Below are 21,053 nucleotides of genomic sequence, written 5' to 3' on the forward strand. Positions count from 1 at the left end.
TAAGGAGCACTGTCACCTTCTGTAGAAGTGTTGAAAGCTAATTTTGTCTCAAGTGCTTTTGTTGCCCTTCAACAACAATAAAACAACAGCTAAATAATAGTAATCAGAATTTACCTGAAACACCTCGGACCTTAATTCTTCCATGCCATTTAGCCTGTAAATAAATGCCTGACTTCCAAAAGAAATGAATTAAGAATAGGAAAGGGAGAAGATGTCCAGGACAAATTTGAGTACCTTTGCAATCTCCTGCACTGCTGGTGGGAGTGCAAACTGGTCCAGCCACTATGGAGAGCTGTGTGGAGATTCCTCAATCTGCTAAAGGTGGAGCTTCCATATGATCCAGCAAACCAAATACTGTTTTAAAAAACAGTTATCTCCTAGTATCTGTGATTATCTACATTAGGCATCAGCAAACTCTGGCCATCTGTCACTGGATTTTGTAATAACGTGAGCTAAGAAGTTTTTTTTACTTGTTAAAGGATAATAAGTAGACAAACCAACCAACCAAGGAATGTATAGAGACAAGATGAGTGGGCCCTGAAAAGCTTGAAATTTACTCTCTGATCCTTTATGGATAAGTTGACCAGCCCTTGGTCTGAGCCTTTCAAGGTTTATGATAACATTTCTTTTTACATGAACATTTAAAATTTCTTGGGCCCTCCCTGGAGGTGCAGGGATTAATGTCTCAGCACTATCAAGCTGTTGCCAGCCACTGCCTCATGAGTTTGATCCCTGACCGGGGAACTAATCCATGAGGTGCAGCAGACCTCTCCTGTCTCTCCTGCCTCTGCCCTCCACAGTGTATTTCAGTAGATATACTTGTTCTACTCCCCACTCTGTCTCTGGTGAATCCTACCCCTCTCCCTACACCCACACCTCTGACCTACACCCCAGTTCTTGTTTGCATAAATAAATAAAATAAATTTTTAAAATTTCTTGCCTTTTTTTGTCTACCATATTAATACTTTGTTTTTTTTTAGTGATTATGTAGTTTTCTATTATGAATGTGCCATAATTTAAGAGTGGTTATTCAGTTTTTGCTTTTGTAGTCAGTATCAGAATAAACATATTTGTATAAATTGCTGTGATTTGTGTAATAGGTTGGTCAAATATTATATGCAATTTAAGAGAGTTTGATAATTTTGCTGAATTGCCTTCCCTCCAGATTGCTTTCCTTACTCAGATCAACACTGACAGAGACTGAAATAATTTGACTGTTTAATCACATAGGTCTTTTGTTTTCTGTTGTTGACTAACAGTCAAAAAATTTATTGGTTTAAAAACAGCATCACTAAGGCCTCCCTGGTAGTACAAGGGGTTAACATGCAACCTATGGAGCTATCCGCAGCCACTGCAGCATGGGTTCAGTCCCCAGCCAGGGAGTTGCCCACATGGTGCAGCAGACCTCCTGTCTTGCCCGCTGCTCCCCTCAGCAGTGTATTTCAGTCAATCTTCCTGTTCTGTTCCCCGCTCTATCTCTGGCCTGTCCCCCAGTTCTTGTATGCATAAATAAATAGATCTTTAAAAAAATTAAAAAATAAAAACAGCATCACTAATTTGCTCACAAATATGTACTTTTGTTTGGGCAGAAACAACTTGTTTGTATTTTACTTAATGTCATTTCTGGTGACTCGAGGGCTGAAACAGTCACTTCATGTGTCTGATGATAACAGGAGCTTAGTTGGGGTTGTGGGGAACATACTTATAAAGTCCTTTCTGGATCGCTGCTTGGTGTCTTCACAGTAGAGCTACTGTGTTCTAAGGCAGGGTCTCCTAAGGGGCCCAGGTGGAGACCGTGTCTTTCTGTCACCTTTTATGATTTAGCCTCAGGAATCACAGTGTCATTTCTACCACAGTCACAGACTGCTCACATTTAAGCAGGAAGGAACGTAGACCCCACTTGGTAGTGGAGAAGTGACTCCAGCATGTTGAGAGCATGTGGCATGGATGTGTTGGCGTGGCCATTTCCAAGTGGAAAATACAGTTGACCACAGGGTGAAATGTTTTTGATGTATATCATTAATTAAGAATGTGATTACACATCTTTTGATATGTTTATTGACCACTTCTATTTTTTTTCCATGACTTGCCTATTTATATCCATTGCCCCCTTTTATATTTGGCTAGAGATTATTGATGATATTATTGATTTATAAAAATGCTTGTAGATGAAATCAAATAGACCAAAATTTTTGAAGATATCTCATTGTGTCCTTGGGAATAAAATGTGTGTGTAGGATGGATGTTCAGTTTGGTGATGGTGGCGATTTGTGGAGGAGCAATTATATGTAACAATCATAGTATTTTTGTCTTTTTTAAACAAGGAGTCCAGGGAAGGGAGAGGGAAGGGAGCCATCTGCTCTCCTCCTACTGGCCCTCCCTCTCCCTGAATCATGCTCCTTCCAGCATGATGAGCAACAAAATCAAAGACACCTCAGTTATCTTGGTCATTATTATGCCTCAGAAGCCAAAAAATGTTCGATGCCTGCAAGGGAAAGGTAACACTTGGGAGAAAAGTCAAACCCTAATGGCATATTTCACTATGGAAATTGCTTTGGGTATCTTTTTTGGGGTGTGATTTGACTAATTTTTAAGCTTTTTTGTCCCTGATGTGATAATCAAAATTATATCAACAAAAATTGTTTGACCCAACAGAGCAATTATTTTTTAAATTATGAGGATGTTTAACAAAATGAAGCTTTTCTTTGTACCTTTCTACTACATTAGAATGTTACTCTTTATCATCTTGTTTTGGATAAATTATTAGTCAACAATATTAAAAAACAACTCAACTGAATAAAATTTTTGAATAATTTTTTTACAATATTTTTACAGTTATAACTTAATTATAACAAGATGAAATATTCTTTTGTTTTGGCATTGTTACAACTTAGCATTTGAAAAATAAAAAACAGCTTTATGAAAAAATTGGAATGAATCTCATTAAAGAAGAAACTAAAACAAAGGGCACAAGAGGGCTCAAGTGAACATTTACTGCCTTTACTGAGACTCTGTGTCAGTAAGTTATCCATGAAGAGCTGATTTACTTTGTCCATTTCAGGAGTGGACAACCTTGGGAGCATTTTGTATTTTAATTAATCATGGTGTAATGAAAATGTTTTAATGCTTTTGAAATAAAGTCAAAAATAAACAACTAAAAGTCAGTTTTTAAATATAGTTGGTTAATTTGTATGGAGGCATTTTGATTTTTGTGGACTTATAAAATGCTCAGAAACAATAACAATACTTGGGTAATCCTCCCATATCAGTGTTTGTAGACTCTACTGCTGACTTCAGAATCCTAGAGCTTTGGGCCTCCCAGGTGGCGCAGCGGTTGAGCGCTGGGTTGTGAAGCTGCCAGCAGCCTCTGCAGCGCTGGTTCGACCCCCGGCTGCTCCCCGGCCACCAGAGGAGGGAACCACATGGCGCGCAGACCTCTCCTGCCGCCCGCTGCTCCCCTCAGCAGTGTACTTCGGTTCTTCTGCCTGCTCTGCTCCCCGCTCTGGCTCTGGTGAATTCTCTCACCCTCCCATGCTTCTGACTGTACCCAGTGCTTGTATAAATAAATAAATAAATAAATCTTAAAAAAAAAAAGAAAAGAAACCTAGAGCTTTGAATCAGGAAGTACCTTGGGAGTGGTCATGCTAACTTCCTACATAATATGAAGATCTCTTCAGCAATATTGTAAGGCAGTTCCATTATGATTATATAATCATAAAATTGTTTTCTTGAGTTCATTGAAGTTATTGCTTTGTTCTCTGTAGTGATAGAAGAAGAGATTATAAGGACCAAATTGTGTCTATTAGGTGTATAGTCATATATAACTACATAAGGTAGGAGTAATAACTCCTTTGCTTTTAAGATACCTCTTTCATTTATTATTTGCTGTTTTGTTTCTTTGTTTATATTTGCTTAGAAAGGTTGGGATAAAGATAAGAATAACGATAATGAAGATTGTTATGAGGATTAAATAAGATCACATGTATGAAGTATTTAACACAGTTTATGGCTCATGGTAAGCATTTAAGAAATGCCAGTAGTATAAGTGATGGTAATTTCTATGTCAACAAGCCTTTTCTTGCGAGATAGACAGGGAAGATAGCTGTAAACCACTACCTGTAATACAAGTGCTACAGTAGAGATAGAAGTAAAGTTCTTACCTATTGTAATCAAGAAGTCTCAAGTTAGAGAATCTGGAAGGAAGAACCCTTTAAAATTTTGAAGAATGAATAGGATCTCTTTAAAGAGAATAATATTCTGGATTGAAGGGCTCTCATGAGCAAAGAACAATGAGCTGGAAATGTACATGATTTTTTTCTTGAACTTTAAGCCCCATGTGTGACTGAGGGGTGGGTTGGGCATAAGGAAGATCTGGGTAGTAAGGATATGATGTGGAGAGGCTGGATTGCACAGGACTTTGAAAGTAGCAATGAAAAGTTTGTATTTTTTTTTAAAGACTTTGGGTAATTTTTTTAATTTAAATTTTATTTTTATATTCCCCATACAATTACAATCCCCTTATTTTGACCCCAAGCCCTCTTTTCCCCGCCCCCCAAACCCCATAGAGTGCCTCTGGTTCATAGTTGTTTGTTGATTTTGATATTTACTTTCTTATAGTTACTCTTTTTCCTAGACCCTTATTTAAGTTTTCTAGATTCCTGCTATGAGTGAGACCATCCGGTATTTTTCTTTTTCTTTCTGGATTATTTCGCTGAGCGTGATCCCTTCCAGCTCCATAGCTAAGCTTTGGAAACAACCCAAATGCCCAAAAATAGATGACTGGATCAAGAAGATGTGGTACATATACACAATGGAATATTACTCAGCATTCAAAAAAGATAAACACATGCAATTTGGGTAATATTTTTAGGTCTTTAAACAGAGGACCAAGATTGAAATCTTAAAGCAAAATAGATGTGATAATTATATATAGGCAGTTGGTGGTTCCTGTCAACTTAAATTCTTTTTTTTTTTTATAGAGGCATGTTTTATTTATTTATTTGTTTGTTTTGTTTACACATGCACTGGGTACAGTCAGAAGCGTGGGAGGGTGAGAGAATTCACCAGAGCCAAAGCGGGGAGCAGAGCAGGCAGAAGGACTGAAATACACTGCTGAGGGGAACATCGGGCGGCAGGAGAGGTCTGCACACCATGTGGGACCCTCCTCCGGAGGCCGGGGAGCAGCCAGGGATCAAATCAGCACCGCAGAGGCCGCAGGCAGCCTCGCAACCCAGAACTCAACCGCTGCGCCACTGGGGAGGCTCTCAACTTAAATTCTTGACCGTAAGGACTAATGAAAACTATATTGCAGGGGGAAAGCAGTTGCTGTACTCCAGGATGTGAAATGGAAACCGTTGGCAGGTTGTAGAACAATGAGTTTTTAGAGTAACCCTTGGGAACTTTTTTGTAAATATATTGGGACTTTTCATACGTGTAGGATTAAGCAAATTTATTAGACAATAACCCCCTTTCTCAAAGAATTTTAATCTCTTGCTTGGGAGAAAGAATTGGGTTGGCATGCATAGAAAAAAAGAGCTGTGCTTTTCTGGGTGACTGCTCAGGTAACTGAAGATAGATTTACCTCAGTAGAATCGGCTGTCTTTTAGCCCAAAGGGAATACTTTAAGCATATTTTAAGACTGAGCTCTTAGTTTCTATTTTTAAGTCTCTGAAAATTAACTGACTCAGGGAACTAGCTTTAGGGAATGACTCTGATGTGTCAGACTTCAGCGTTGCCAACTTTTTTTCTCTTTTTGATATGAGATGATTTGGCTATCTCTTGAACATATTTTATGTTTTTGGTGATTTCCAGTTGTTTATGTTGGAGATGTTGCTGGGAAGGGTACCTGATTAGGAAAGAAAGGTTGCTTAGCTATTGCTCAAGTGAGCACTTAATTTAATCTCACAACACTTGGGTTATTGGTTGGATGGAGTGGCCAATGGGTTATTGCTTTTATTTTTTGGCTTTGAACTCTTCCTGTTTGGTGCACATGATCTGGAATCTAGACTGAACTAGCAACAGGGTCCTATGTGTGTAATAACTGCTCATTTTCTGTTGGTATTGTTACAAGGCAGGGAGAGGGGCAGCCCAAACCCCGCAAACCTGCCTGTTCTATAGAGAGTTCTGCCGTCCGCCGCATGAACACAAAACATGAGACTTTAATGGGAAGGAACTTTAATACAATTAGGAAACAATACAGGAAAGGCAAAGAATCTAGTTTCTAAATCAAGCACCCAAAGTTACCCGTCCCCTTGTGGGTAAAACTCCATCCAAATGGGATTGGCCCAGAGCAAGGCCCCAAAGCCTGCCACAAGTCTAAAGCATCTTCCAGTGGGGACCCACAAAAAAGGGTCAGAAACAACCAGACAAGCCTGGAAAGAAAAGAGCAAAATCAAAATCAAGATATAAGCTGCCATTGTCACCTCCCCACGGGTCTCACCCACATCTGTGTCACCCAGTCTACGACCAAAAGACAAGCACAGTTTCTTCACATGTCTCTAGGCTCCATGCACCTCCTCCAGGTCTCCTTCTGGCTCCATCTTGCTTCCTTCCTCAGTCTCCTCTGCAGCTTCTTCTCTCTCTGCTCAGCTCCACCCTCCATTTGGGTGGGGCAGGGAACCGGGAACCTCCCCCTTTCCTGGGGACCACCCTGTTAAACTATGAGATGGACTTTGTATGTCCATCAGCATCCCTTTGAAGAAAATACAAAGTACTACTTAGTTTATGTTCCAGGAAATACTAACATGCTATTCTACAGTATTCAGCACTTATATTCATGCCTTTTGAAAATATTTTATAATCTGTTGTCATTTCATGCTTATAAAAACCTTGTAAATGAGAAAGGGCTGATTTATTTATTTATTTAAATTTATTTAATATTTTATTTTATATAATTTTTACATCATTTTTCATTTTTGCACAATGTATGCATTTTCATCTTGGTTATAGTCCCCATACAATTCCCACCCCCTCTTATTTTGACCTTAATTCCTCCTTCCCTCCAATCTATGAGCAGGGGATGCCTCTCCATTTCTTTGTGTCTTCTTCTATTTCTTTTAACAGTTTTATAGTTTTATAATTTTCTTTGTTTTATAGTTTTCTTTATATAGGTCCATTTCCTCTTTTGTTAGGTTTATTCACAAGTATTTGATTTTTTTTTTGTTTCAATAATAAAAGGAATGGTTTTCTTGATTTCTTCTTCAGATTTATTGTTTGCCCATAGGAAGGCAACTGATTTTGTATGTTGTGTGTTGATTTTGTATCCTGCTACTTTACTAAACTGATTGATTAGCTTAATTAATTTTTCTATAGAGTGTTTGGGGTTCTCTATGTATATTATCATCTGTGAATAGTAATAGTTTGACTTCTTCCTTCCCTGTTTGGATTCCTTGTATGTCTGAGAAAGGGCTGATTTAATTCCTATTTAAAAACCAGAATGCTGAGGCTTAAATAAGAGACTAAGTTAAGGTTGCTAACTCAACAAATACATGACTAGGACGTCTGTTATATTTTAGTTTTGAATTGTAACTTTCAGAGAATTTTATAGGCAGAAAAAGCTGAATACCCCTTTCTCTTTGTTATTAATTTTTAGCGGCGTCTCAGACATCTTCGGAATATTGCAGCCCGGAACATTGTTAATAGAAATGGTCATCAACTCCTTGACACCTACTTCACACTTCACTTGTGTAGTACTGAAAAGATATATAAAGGTAAGGGACTCACACATCTCATTTTCTTTTTTAAATTTCATTCTTTTTAATCATTTTGATAAAATGATTCTCTGTTATTGCCTTTTGGAAAACTAAATTGTATTTCACTAGCAGTTGTGTATATTAAAGAAACATGGCTATTGGATTGTTCTTTCACATAGTTGAGCCTTACATGGATAAGTTTGTCATTCCTTTATGAATGTAAGCAATTAATACATTTATTCTACTACATATATTGTATATAGAAAATATGAATCTAGTATCCTGTACTGATTTTGTCTTTCTTTAAAATGTAATTGATTTCTTGGGCCTCCCCTGCTGGAGCAGTGATTGAGCACTGGGTTGCGAGGCTGCCCGCAGCCTCTACAGCGCCTGTTCGATCCCCGGCCACCGGCGAGGATCCCATAAAAAAATAAATGAATAAATAAAATGTAATTGATTTCTTTAATATTATGGTAAAATTAGAACCTACTTTGTATTTCTTCAGATGTGTAATTGCAAAGGGCCATATTTAGAAGAAAGTCATGGTTTCTTTTAATCAGTTTTGCAAATTATACTGCGAATTATTCCATAAGTTAATGTTTAAAGAGTTAACCAAATATTTAATTTAAAATCACAGATACATACTGAGTAGATGTGTGTATATCTGTGTGTGTGAATGATGTAATTAGTTGTCCTATGAAGGGTGGTATAAGAGAGGATATGTGGATTAGTATAAGACAGGAACAGTGGGCTGGACTTCCTGGACTTCCAGCAGTTGTTTAACAACTATTTTCCAAAAATTTCAATTACAGTATTTGCTCTTAAAAAATTCAATCAATAAGCAGATAGAAATTCCCCCTCCCCATGTAAATGTAAAGGTAGTATTAAAATAATTTTAATGGTAAAAAAAGGAATCTAAATACTATCATTTTTATGTAATTTTATTTCATTTTTATTTTTCATTCTGACCATTTCATATTTTTAAAACAAGTATATTAATCTAAATGAATAATGCTTGCTATTATAACAGATGACACAATTCTCAGTGACCTACCATAATACATTTCTTATACTTAACCCCAATAAGGGTGTTATTTATCAGGTACTATCTTGTGTTGAGTCAGGTATCCAGACTCCTTCTATTTTGGGATCTGCTATCCTCAACACATGGCGTCTGGATGGCAAGAGAAGATTATTTGAGGGAGAGTTTTTTAATGGAAATAGCCCACATCAATTCTGCTATATCCTACTGGCCATAAATCAGTCACATTGCTCTTTTTTAAGATGAAAAGGAGACTGGGAAATGTCTTTTTATGTGTCCAGAAGGAAAGTGACTCATTCTATTGGTTACTATTTGGTTCAAGGGTATAAATATTTTTGAAGATCTTAATACATTTGATCTACTGTTCAACTAGTTGCTTTTATCGCTAGCAATATAAGCCCAGAGGATTTTAAATTTTTGATAGGTTTCTATATAATTAGTTCTTTATTAAAAATGCCTGTGTCCTTATTTGAGCATTTCTTGTGACAATAGGAATTAACGTAGTACTTAGCGTATTTTATGTTTTCGTAAATGATAGCAATTATTATTAAAATTGTATTGTCAACAATCCTAATGCAGCTTCTAAAAAGACACTAGTCAAAAAAAGACACCGATGACCATAATGCAAATATTTGTTTAGAGACGTGATGAAACCAAAGTGACTTTTTATCTTTATTTTTGTCTTTTACACTTGATCTTAGCCAGAAGACCAAGAAGTGATATTTAATTTTGTCTTCTAAATCAGATTACAGCTTGAAGTTAGAAGCTGTCATAGCCTCAAAAAAGTTCTCCCAAAAGTGATCATGAACACAGTTAGGGAATAGCTGGTGAACAGACCACAGGGAAGTCCAGTGTCTGGTTATGGTGCTGAATCGCTCATGATCTGGCAAGCCCCTTGGCTAGGACATTTAGTCTCTCTTGTGGGCTTTAGTTAATTTATCTCTGAAATGAAAAGTTTGAGGATTTCCGAGACTCTGTCTTGTTCTAAAACGTCAGGGTTGAATGAAGTCTCTTCATGGCCTTCTTCTTAGGGTACATGTTGCACTCTAATAAATACTGTAGGAGGAGCCAGGAAGCTCTTTCCTTGGTAAACCTAACACTGCCTTATCTTCTTGGATTTGGGATGACAGACTCATATCCATTTCATGATTATTATGTGGCCCTTGGTGTAGAATCATGTTAGAAGACCAGTTCTTTCTCAACGCTAGCTGTATCACCTGTCATGATGTGACTGTTATCCTTCAGGACATATCTCCTGCAACAAGTTTTCTCTGGTAAATCACCCTGACCTTTTTGCTGTTTCTTGAAAACATCAAGTTTACTTAAATTTAAAGGCCTCTGCACTGGCTGTACTTTGGCCCCAGGCACTAGTTGCTCCACATATCCTCATGACAACTGCTTCCACCTTTTATTAGATCTCCATTCTGAATGTTTTCTCAGAGAAACTCTCCTTGATCACTTACTAACCCTTTTATACTATTAAAGCCTTACTTTTCACTTGTCTCCCATATGCACTCCATGCTGATGACTACTGTTATTCTTGTTTATACTTTCCTTAACTTCTTTATGCAAATACAAGTAAAAAATAGTACCAAACTATATATATTTTTGTGACTTGCATTTTTCACTTGATGTTAGATGTTTTTCCATATTGTTCATAGAGACCTTCCCTGATTTTTCTTCTGTGTAGTTTGTATCGAGTAGCTATACCATAATTTATTTAACTGGCTCCTATTGGTAGGCAGGTAGGCTATTCCAGTCTTTTGCTATACACACAGCACCACATTGAACAACTTTATAAGTATGTTATTTTGCATGAGTGTTAGTATAGTTATAGGGTATAATCTAAGAAATGGAAGTGTGAAGAAAGTATGTACTTATAATTTTGGTACATATTGCAAAATTATCTCATTTATAGTCCCACTTGCTATGGATGAGTGCTTTTCCCCCTACAGTCTGGCCAACATACTGTGTAATCAAGCTTCTGATTTTTTGCCAATCTGATAGGGGGAAAATGTTTCAAAGTATAGTTTAAATTAGTTTTTCTTGTAATATGAGGGAAGTTGAGGAACTACAGGAGCATTTGCTGAATGAAAGGAATGTTACATAATAGCCAAAAGATGCCATAGGAACAGTTCTCTCTAATCTCTCCTTTGTTTCTTTAGGTCTTAGCATGAATAGAAAATAGGACTTGAATGATATCTTCTTGAAAATATACCTTCCAATAGTTTTGTTCAAATTGAATTAATAAAAATGAATAGAACTGTTCTAATAAAAATTATAATTTGTAAAGTATTTTTAATTAATTATTTCATTTGAGCATCACGGCAGCCCAGGTGTCATTTTCAATTGAAAGATAAAGAAACTATGACTCAAAAAGATTCATTTACTTGTCTATGGTCAAGCTTATACATACTAGATTGGGGACTGGAGCAGATGGAACTATTTTTTTGCTTGAAAATCTCCAGAATTCACTAATCTATTCTGCGCCATGCTGCTAATTTTATTGAAAATATTTTAGGTATAATATAACAAAATAATAGTATACGGAAGGATAAAGAAAAATACCGGATGTTTTCATTTATAGGTGGAATGTAGGGAAATCAGATAGAGGGTCAGGAAAAAGATAAAACTTGCAGGCAAACCATAGATCTGATGTGGAAGGAGGAGGAAGAGAGGGGTCAAAAGAAGGAAGGGAAGAGCACAAAGGACTGTGGAGATGGATCAGGGGTGCTGTGATGGTGGGAGAACTATGGGGACTACACCTAAGGGGAGAAATCAAGTACTGTACATCAATGAACAAAGATGTAAGAAAATAAAAAATAAACAAAAATTAAAAAAATCGTGTAGGCTCATGTTTATTACCATGTTGGAAATTACCTCATATTTGTTCCCCCCACCCCCAAGTCATATGATTTCTTTGTTTACTTCTCTTTGTTTAATTAGGAAATTCATTTTGAAGGTCTAATGGAGAAGGCAAATTGCTTAGTTTATTTTTTCATAGACTCTGTCAGCAGTGTTTGGGAAGAAATAATGAATACTCTTCATCTTCTTTGCGCTCAGAATATGTTTTTTGGGAACTGTTTAATTTAGATACGTTGCAGCCTTTAGCTGAGTAATTTTCTCTCAAAAGAAAAAAATATTCTCTTTGTTTCTTGTCATTGGTTTATTTGCTACATACTTAAACAATACAAAATGTACTAATTATAAAATGAAACTGCCTTGTAATAAAAAATACTTTTCTTAGCCCCTTTAGTCTTTTTTCCCCTAAAAATATACATGGTACTTATAAATTAATATAAGTATATATCTCCACATACATAGAGGCTTACATTTATATAGTCAATTCATGTTGGAGTAATTGGTTAACTATTTGGGAGAAAAAAAAATTATTCTTAAGATTACTTTGGATGTTTTCATAATGGGATTGTAAGTTGGAATAATGGCTTTTCGAGAACAGTTTGGCAAAATTTATCAAATTCAAACTGTTCTTTTGTCTTGGCAATTTTTTACTTATAAAAGTTTATACTACAGATTCAAGTGCCTTGGATATAAAACTTTAAAAGATTGTTTATCAGAAGGTTCTTTTTTAAAAACAATTAGAATCATCCCTTTTCTTATTTAAAATAATTGTTTAAAATAGAAACATTAGAAAACTGCCAACGAAAAAAGAAAAGTTTGCAACCTAATCCTAAAATACATGTTTTAACAGAATGAAGAATATTTGGATCCTGTTGTAAATTCTTAGAGCCTGTTTTCTCTCTCTCTCCATAAAATCTTGATCTTTTTTGTTTGTGAAATGAAAGCAAGCATAGAGTAATATAGATGGTATATGTCAAGAAGTGCTTTAGCCAAAAGTACTTGCCCATCAGAGTTTGAAGTTTAATCTACTTCTTTTACTGTATAATGATTCCCAAGCTTTAGTTATTGGTGGACCACTTTGACAAACTTCACTGTATTTGAGTTTCATACTTAATATATTTTTAAATGCATCATTATTCTTAAACTTACATTTAAATATAGTCTGTGGGGCCTCCCCGGTGGCACAGCAGTTGAGTGCTGGGTTGCAAAGCTGCCCGCAGCCTCTGCGGCGCCTGTTCGATCCCCGGCTGCCGGTGAGGGTCCCACATGGCGCGCAGACCTCTCCTGCCGCCCACTACTCCCCTCAGCAGTGTGTTTCGTCACTCTGTCTGTTCTGTGCCCGCTCTGGCTCTGGTGAATTCTCTCACCCTCCCGCGCTAATGACTGTACCCAGTGCTTGTTTAATAAATAAATAAATAAATAAATCTTTTAAAAATAAATAAATAAATATAATCTGTTAAATTAATGGTTCTAGAAAAAGAATTTGTTGAGTGTCTATATTTTGCCAGGAATGGTTTTAAATGCTGAGCAATTCTACAAAATAAATGTTCTTATGGAGCTTGCAGTTAGGGGTTGGAGATAAGTGAGATACATTTCAATAATTAGAAATAATTAAAATCACCTCAAGGACCAATAGTATGTATATGACATGTGGGAAAAACACTGTGCTATAGTAACATAAGCCTATAAGGCTCCTTGTCTACTGTGCAGTGACATCATGGAGGTATCTTCGGCAGGATCAGCAGCAGGAATGTTGGAGGGTTGTTGAAAATGCCAGTTTGAACCTCTGACACATTTCTCTGTTTTGATTGTGTCTTTAGTTTTTGTAACATTTACTGGTATACAGGAAGATTTGTGGAGTCATGAATTTATAATGCTTACAGGGGACCATCGATGATTAGTCTCTCTGGTTTTCTAGTGAAGAAGGTGAGCCCAGAGCAGTTAATGACAGAATGTTAAGGATAGGTGGAACTAGAATGTAGGTTTCCTGCTTGCTGGATCGCTATTCATCCCTACAGTACTAAACAATGTGTAATCATTAGAGATGTTTGAGAAAAACAGAGCATATAGAATTAGTTGTAGAGTGTGGTGGTAGGTGAGGGAGAAGAGAGTTTTTATAGTTTCCAGTTAGAATCTGGGTAAAAGGAAGACAGTAAGGTAAAAATCACTATTTTCAATTTTAACTGTTTTTGACTTTTCTTTACTAATGTTTTCCCCTTTAAAATGTTTTTAAAAATCTTTATTTCTATTTTATTTTTTATAGATAAGGATAAAGAAAAAAATAGATTCCTTTAAAATGTTTTGAATGTCTTCATGGAACATATGATTGAAACATTTACAGGGTTAAGAGTTAATAAGCTTATTTTCTTCCACATCACTTATTATTTTTTCTTCTTTTTCAGAATTTTATAGAAGTGAAGTTATTAAGAATTCCTTGGTAAGTTTGCTTTTTGACAGGTACATATGACTAAACTTATCACTACTGTTTTAGAACATGCTGAGACATAAAGTTCGTTGAAGTTCTAGTATTACGATGCTTCAACAGCTAAACCTTCTGCTCAGTTATTGCACAAATCTTCATTTATTTGTTCACGCTGAATCTCTAGTTCTTAGAACATGCCTGGCCCTTAGTAGGTGTTTCGTAAATATTTGCTGAATGAATTGATCATTTTTCTGTTAAAAACCTTAGAATTTTTCCAACTCAAATTCTCTAACTTCTGTTTTCTATATAATCTTTTGACTGACTTACCAAACATTGTGATAAGTGATATCTTGTTTTAGATGTAGTTCTAAAGAATTTTATGTCAATCACCAGTGTATAGCATTTTTCCACTTGATTTTTGGTGATGGCAAGCCTCAGTGAAGTTGAAAATGTCCTACTTTTGATAATGTCTACACCAGATATTTGTATAAGTGGCTCAATTTATTGGGCAATGTTGATAAAAAGGAGCGCTTTATATTAATGCATCTTTTTAATGGCCCAGGATCATACTGTATTTGGTCACTGTCCACTTTTTCAGCCTTATCTCCTTTTTCTCACTTTTTGTGTTCTAGACACACTTAATTTTTTTAGTGTTTCAGACATGCCTTGCTTGTCTTGTCCCTTTTGCCTAGAACATTTGTTTCTGAGCTTTTCACTTGACTGAAGAAATTTTTGAAGTCTTAGTTAATGTCACTGCAGCTAGGCCTACTGTGACTGTTTCATCTGAAGTTACTCCCTTTTTCCCAGTCATGTTTCTTCACATCATACTGTTTTATTTTCTTTAGAGCATTCATCATCTTTTTATTGAAAACTCTTGTTCAATTTGTTTATTATCTGCCTCCCTCCTACTGCGAGCAAGCACCTTGCTAGTCTTTTTCACCACTGAGACTAAAGTAGTACAGCTATTCAGAGAATATTTGTTAGATGAATAATCAATATCAGTGATGTGTTGTATTTACAGAGTCCCTTTACATGTTATTCCATTTTTACCCTTAGAACAACTTGTAAGGTAGATGGGATAGATCCACAGAGGCCTAGCAACCTCTGCAAAGTCCCAGAAATGCAGGACCAGAACTCCAGTCCAAACCTTCTGTCTTCAGATGTCTACTATTCTTTCCTCTTCATCAAGCTGTCTTCTAAATGTCTCTAAAATATTACATTAGATTTGGATTCTAGACCAGACAGTTTCCTTGAAATCATCTCTGAGGAGCGCCAGTTAAGCTCTTGTTCAGTATACATTAAATGATACATAATAAATAACTAGCACCATGCCTGACATACAGTAACTGCTGAGTAAATACTGGTTTCTCTACCTCTCTTTCCTCAGGTGGGAATAAATGTAGTGTGCTGACAGGGTAGGCAGAGGGGCAGGGGAGAGGGATGTTTAGGGAGTAGATAAATTACAGAATGTTGCCTTGATTTATTCCTACCCCCTTTTCCATAGTAAAATATTTAATTGGTTTTACAGTATCTCATTCCTTTCCACCTGGATTTGTGTCATGTGGACCCGAGGCTGTAGGGGTACTTTAGTGTATTATTCTACCTCCTTAGTGTTATAACTGATATTCGCTTGACTTTCAGAACCTTATTTCTAAGTATCATCTCATATCTCTGAATGGTAACTCATGTCTTCAACTTCTGTTGGCTCCTATCTTCAATTGCTTCTGAACTGTCTATGAGGTTGTGACATCTTCATTCCCGGTATACTTAGGCTTAATAATGTTTTATAAGAATACTGTAGAATGGATTCCAGATAAGAGAGAGGATAAAAAGACTTCCAGTGTCCTTTCAATTTTAAGTTTGTGCTGTATTTTTTCCCTGAGTATACCACTTAAAAATACTCACTTGCACTGTAATTGTCCATGAACACTTCACCTCCCTAGTAAATAAAAAGCTCTTAGATGCCTGATTATCTTTATGTCCCGTATAACTTTTCTGTTGGGTAGTTGTTTGGTAAATGTTGATTCTTTGATTGTTTCTTTTTGGGGATGTTCTTTGAGATTATAATATTTTGACAAGGGTTTTTAAAAATTTCATTTATAGCTTACTGTAGGTTTGATACCTTTTAGTCTGTTTAATGGACATTGGGCACCATAGGAATCAACTACACTTAGAATATTCTGGAGACATCACATTGATACCTTCCTTCTTGTTTCTACAGAAACACAGATCTAATGAAATTTGTTGGTTTCTTCCCTTCTTAGGACTTTGAAGTTGTTAAACTATTAAGCTGTTAACTCCGAATAGAGTTAGTGGTTTAAATGCTTTTATTTCTACTAATTAGTAGAAATAACTTAGCAGGTGCTCAGCAAATGTTTCTTAGTGAATGGATTCTTCCATAAATATATTCATTGACTGACATCCAAGTTATATCCTCAACCCCTAAACCACCCTCAGTTAGCTGTTAAAGGATTAAACACAACAATCCTTTGTTTCTAGCTAAAGCTCTGAGTAAATTTTAACTCTGGTCAACTTAAGTTGGACTCCGGTGAACTTGCGAATATTCTTTTAACTCTATTCTGAACTTGGTTCCCAGAGCTGAGCTATCTGGTTTTACTACTCTGATGTGAAAGGAAATATGGAAAAATGAACACAAGATTAAAAAGCTGTTTTCTCAAAGCCTAGATAAACTGTTATATGTGCTTATACTGTACCACTTTCTAACTCCTAGATACTTTAGATCAGTGTCAAACAATGTTCTGCAAAGATGATAGTGTTCTGTACACTGTCCAGTAAAATTGTCAGTAGCCACATTTCACAAGCTACTGAGCAAGTGAAATGTAGTTAAGTCCTACTGAGGAACTGACATTTTCATTTTTACTTAATTTTAATTTAAATAGCCATAACTGGCTATTGGATATTCAATTGGAAAGCATAGTACTAGATCATTCTGAGAAACTTTCTACTATCAGTAACATTAGAAATTTCCCTTTCTGTGTGCTTTAAAAAAAAAACTTTGTACTCATACCATTAATACTTTTCTAAGTCAATATAATAGCTGTTTGTATGGTTGTCTTAGCTCCTTTAATACCTAAGATAAACCTTATAAAGTCAGGACTGTGTGCTTCATCTGTATAACCTTCATAGGCCTTGCATTGTGCTTGTATTGGCTTGTGCTTGACAAACAAGCAAGGGAAAAAATGTATATATATCTATATCTACATGTCATACCATACTTATAACCTAATCCAAGCTGTCATTTGTAAGACTCACCATTATTTTATGTTCACCAACAAAAAATAAATGCTTCTCATTAGACAGAAACACGGGGCCTTGGCAATAGTCCTGTATGAGTTGTAATTCAATCTTTTTGTTGCTTTGAAATTTCTTTCACTTATTCTAAGGTATTTATTTTGGCATCTTTCCTTCCTTCAGATGCATTACTTGACTTGTGATAGGAATCCACTGTATGTATTTTAACAATAAAATGTAAACCAACTTCCTCAATTTGTGGGAACTTTTTATGTCTTGTACAAAAATGGCTGAAGGTGTTTCTCCATTGAAAAATATTTGCTTCTCTGATATCAAATTCATATCTCCTTGCTATTTGCCTTTTTGCCTATGCTAAAACTTAATACATTTTATTGACATTTAACATATATATAGAGAAGAGTTGATAATCTTAAGTATATAACTTTTGTGAATTGTCTCAAAATGAATACATGTAACCAGCATCCATATCAAGAAATGGAATATTTTTAATGCCTAAAAGTCTGCCCCTTCACTATTTTTCTCCTGACTTTTAACACCATTAAATTGATTTTGCCTGTTTCTGGGCTTTATAGAAATGAAATTATACAAGTGTACATTCTTTTGAGTCTCAACTTTATATTGTAAGACTCATTCATATTGTGGGTGTACTTGTCATTTGTTCACTCCATAGTATTCCATTGTGTGAATATACCAGAATTTATCCATTCTTCTCTTGGTGGGTATTTGGTTTGCTGCTAGTTTTGAGCTAATTATGAATAATGCTGCTGTGAACATACCTGTATATATCTTTGGTTAAACAAATGTGTGCATTTCTGTTGGGTGTTTATGTAGGCGTGAACTTGCTGGGAATATGCATATGGTCTACTTTAGTATATATTACCAAACAGTTTTCCAAAATTACTCTTTCGTTTACACACTTACCAGCAGTTTATGAGAATTCTGGTTATTCCACATTTTTTGATAATTTAAAAAATCCTGTGAATTTAAATTTTTTATAGATATTATGTACAGAAATTTTTTTGGTTACAATCTAAATCAAGAGATATTTTAAAGGGCACTGAAACTCAGTACATGCAGTGCCCACAGTGTGCCTAACTTAATAGGATTGATTAAGAACAGCTGTTTTTAGGGTTGTGCTAGTAGCCAGTTGTACCTGATGACTGCCACCTGGTGGTCAAAGATTGTAGGACCTTACTGGTTTTAACATTTCTAAAATCAGAATTCATCTCACAATGTGAAGAAAAGTACATGTTAGAATTAAAGATAAATTGGAATATGTTAGATGATAATAAATATAAAGGAGTTAAATAAAACAGACTAAGGGATGGGTCGTTGCTTTTTTTTCTTTTCCCCAAAGATTTATTTATTTATGCATGCAAGAGCTGGGCGTAGGCCAGAGGTGCAGGGGTAAGGGGTGAGGGGTGAGAGGATTCACCAGAGACACAGTGAGAAGCAGAACAGGCAGATTGACAGAAATACATTGCTCTCAATGAGACGGGAGAGGTCTGCTGTGCCATGTGAGTTGGCTCCCTGGCTGGGGATTGAACTTGTGCTTCAGTGGCTGCCAATAACTTCATAGTGCTGAGACTTAACCCCTTGTGCCACCAGGGAGGCTCCAGGGTTGTCTTTTTTTTTGTTTGTTTTTAAGTGGTGATGACATAGATGAAATAATTTGAGCAGAATCCTGAAAGAGTTGGGAACTGGCTATGTATCTATTTATGTGAGGGATGACTGTTCCAGGCTAAGAAACAGGAAATTACAAACCAGGAGTGTACATGAGTTTTCAAGTAAGGCTGAGAAGTTAGTATGGATGGGGGCCTCCCCAGGGGCACAGGGGTTAAAGTCTCAGCACTATAAAGCTATCACCAGCCACTGTGACATAGAGTTTGATCCCCAGCTGGGGAGATAGCCCATGGCGCAGCAGACCACTCTTGTCTTGCCTGCTGCTCCCCTCAGCAGTGTATTTCAGTGGATTAGCCTGTTCTGCTCCACACTCTCTCTGGTGAATCCTCTCACCCACTCCCCCATTCCTCTGCATTTCTGGTCTACACCCCAGTTCTTGTGTACATAAATAAATAAATCTTTAAAAAAAATTAGATATTCTTACAAAAAGGGGTTTTATTTTTGTTAGAAAATTAAAAATCTCATGGTGGGAATAAGAACAGCAACAGGTGGTTTGAATGAAAATTTTCTGTCTATTTGTGTTTCTTTAATGAATAAACAGATATCAATTATTAAATACTCACCTGTGATTCAGGTGGTATGTTGAATGTATTATATACATTGCTCCTCAGTCTGATAACAATGCCACAAGATAAGAAATATGCCTGTTTTTGTTTTTATTTTTTAGTTAAGGAAACAGGTTCAGATAGGCTGAGGGATTTGCTGCAGATTGCAAAGTTAGTGTGATGGATAAAGCTGATGTTTGAAAGGCTGGCTCTTGTGCAGCGTTTTCTGATTCTCTTACATCAAACTTCCTTCAACTGATTAAATGTCTGCTACAGGTCTGGTACAGATGAGTGAGTTAGCGTTGAACAAACAAACTTCTAGAGCATGTGTTTTTAGGGAAAGCATGTGACATAATTATCATAACTATAAACTATAAACTTCAGTTGGAAGTTTAACTGAAGGAACTGTTTTGAAATATTTGGGAAAAAGCTGACCGAACAGTGTAAGTACTTTTGATGAATTATCGGCCTGACCAATTCTCATACCAAGTTTATGTTTGAGTTGAATTGTGATCAAATGAATTAACATTTCAAGCCTGGGGTTGTGTGTATGTGAGTAGGGACTTGGTTTCTCTTGCTTATGCCAAATTCTATTAACCCTGTGTTAAACTATATCTTCTTCAGGGTTTATCAACTTCTGTCTGGTCAGCTACATGATTTAGAGGGAGACTAAGAAAATTATCTTGTGCAATTATAGTGCCAGGGACGAGTAGGATTCTATTAAAACATGCATTGTTATCTCAGTTGGGGAGAGGGTGGCTAGAAAAGGTAACACAAAATTGAGATATGAAGGATGAATAAATATGAATGAGACAGGGGAAAGAGTTTATAGGGCTGAGGAATAATTACTGCTTATTAAATCAGCATACAGTTACAGAGAATTGTATATTTTAAGAAAGTTAGGGTAACTTTTATGGACTCTTATCTGTGTTTCTTATGACTATACATTTATTATTGTTCAGTGAGTGATAAGAACTGTGATAACTAGTTTGTGTGAGTTTTAATATTTATCTGTATATATGTATTTCTTTAATAAGTAAGAGGATTCAATTGAGCAATTATTGAGCAGTGTAATAGAGAAATTGTTCTGATGATAAATAATCATTTTAGGAGTTTTTTTGGTGGATAGTAAGTTTTTCAAAGCTATAAATATCCTGGTATTTTGCCACTGGGCTTTTAGTGAAAATGGTATAGGCTCATACCTGATGTTAGGTACTTGGATATTTGTTCCACCTAGAAAAGTAGACTGCCATGCATAGGCTAAATATTAATAAAAGTCATCTGGGTTTTTACAAACATTATTGAGCAATAAAGTCTTTGTGTGGCCAGCTGTAGTTGCCTGTATCTGAATGTACCCACTTGGGGATTATTGCTCATTGTCTGGCAGCTATTTTATAGATGCATTGAAGGAAAGTCTCTGTATTGAGACGATTGACAATAGCTCAACTGTATTAATGTTGTATTGGCTTAGAAGGGCAACCCAGGTCATCTGTTCAACCACATAAAATAACTTAAACTAAAAAACAACCAACTTT

At 36.0% G+C, this 21,053-nt stretch overlaps 1 protein-coding gene across 2 annotated transcripts in view; it reads left to right on the forward strand.

Moving 5' to 3' along the window:
• Positions 1-21,053, forward strand: part of UVRAG (UV radiation resistance associated) — a gene marked incomplete at both ends in the record, with an annotated part of 258,086 nt that overhangs the window by 17,518 nt on the left and 219,515 nt on the right. For both annotated transcript variants that reach the window (XM_084256101.1, XM_084256102.1), the window contains 2 exons: positions 7,592-7,709; positions 13,998-14,032. In XM_084256101.1, coding sequence (XP_084112227.1) covers positions 7,592-7,709; positions 13,998-14,032 — 153 coding nt within the window. The remainder of the gene's footprint in view (positions 1-7,591; positions 7,710-13,997; positions 14,033-21,053) is intronic.

Source organism: Talpa europaea, assembly GCF_964194135.1.
Source record: "Talpa europaea genome assembly, chromosome: 1".
Classification (NCBI taxonomy): Eukaryota; Metazoa; Chordata; class Mammalia; order Eulipotyphla; family Talpidae; genus Talpa; species Talpa europaea.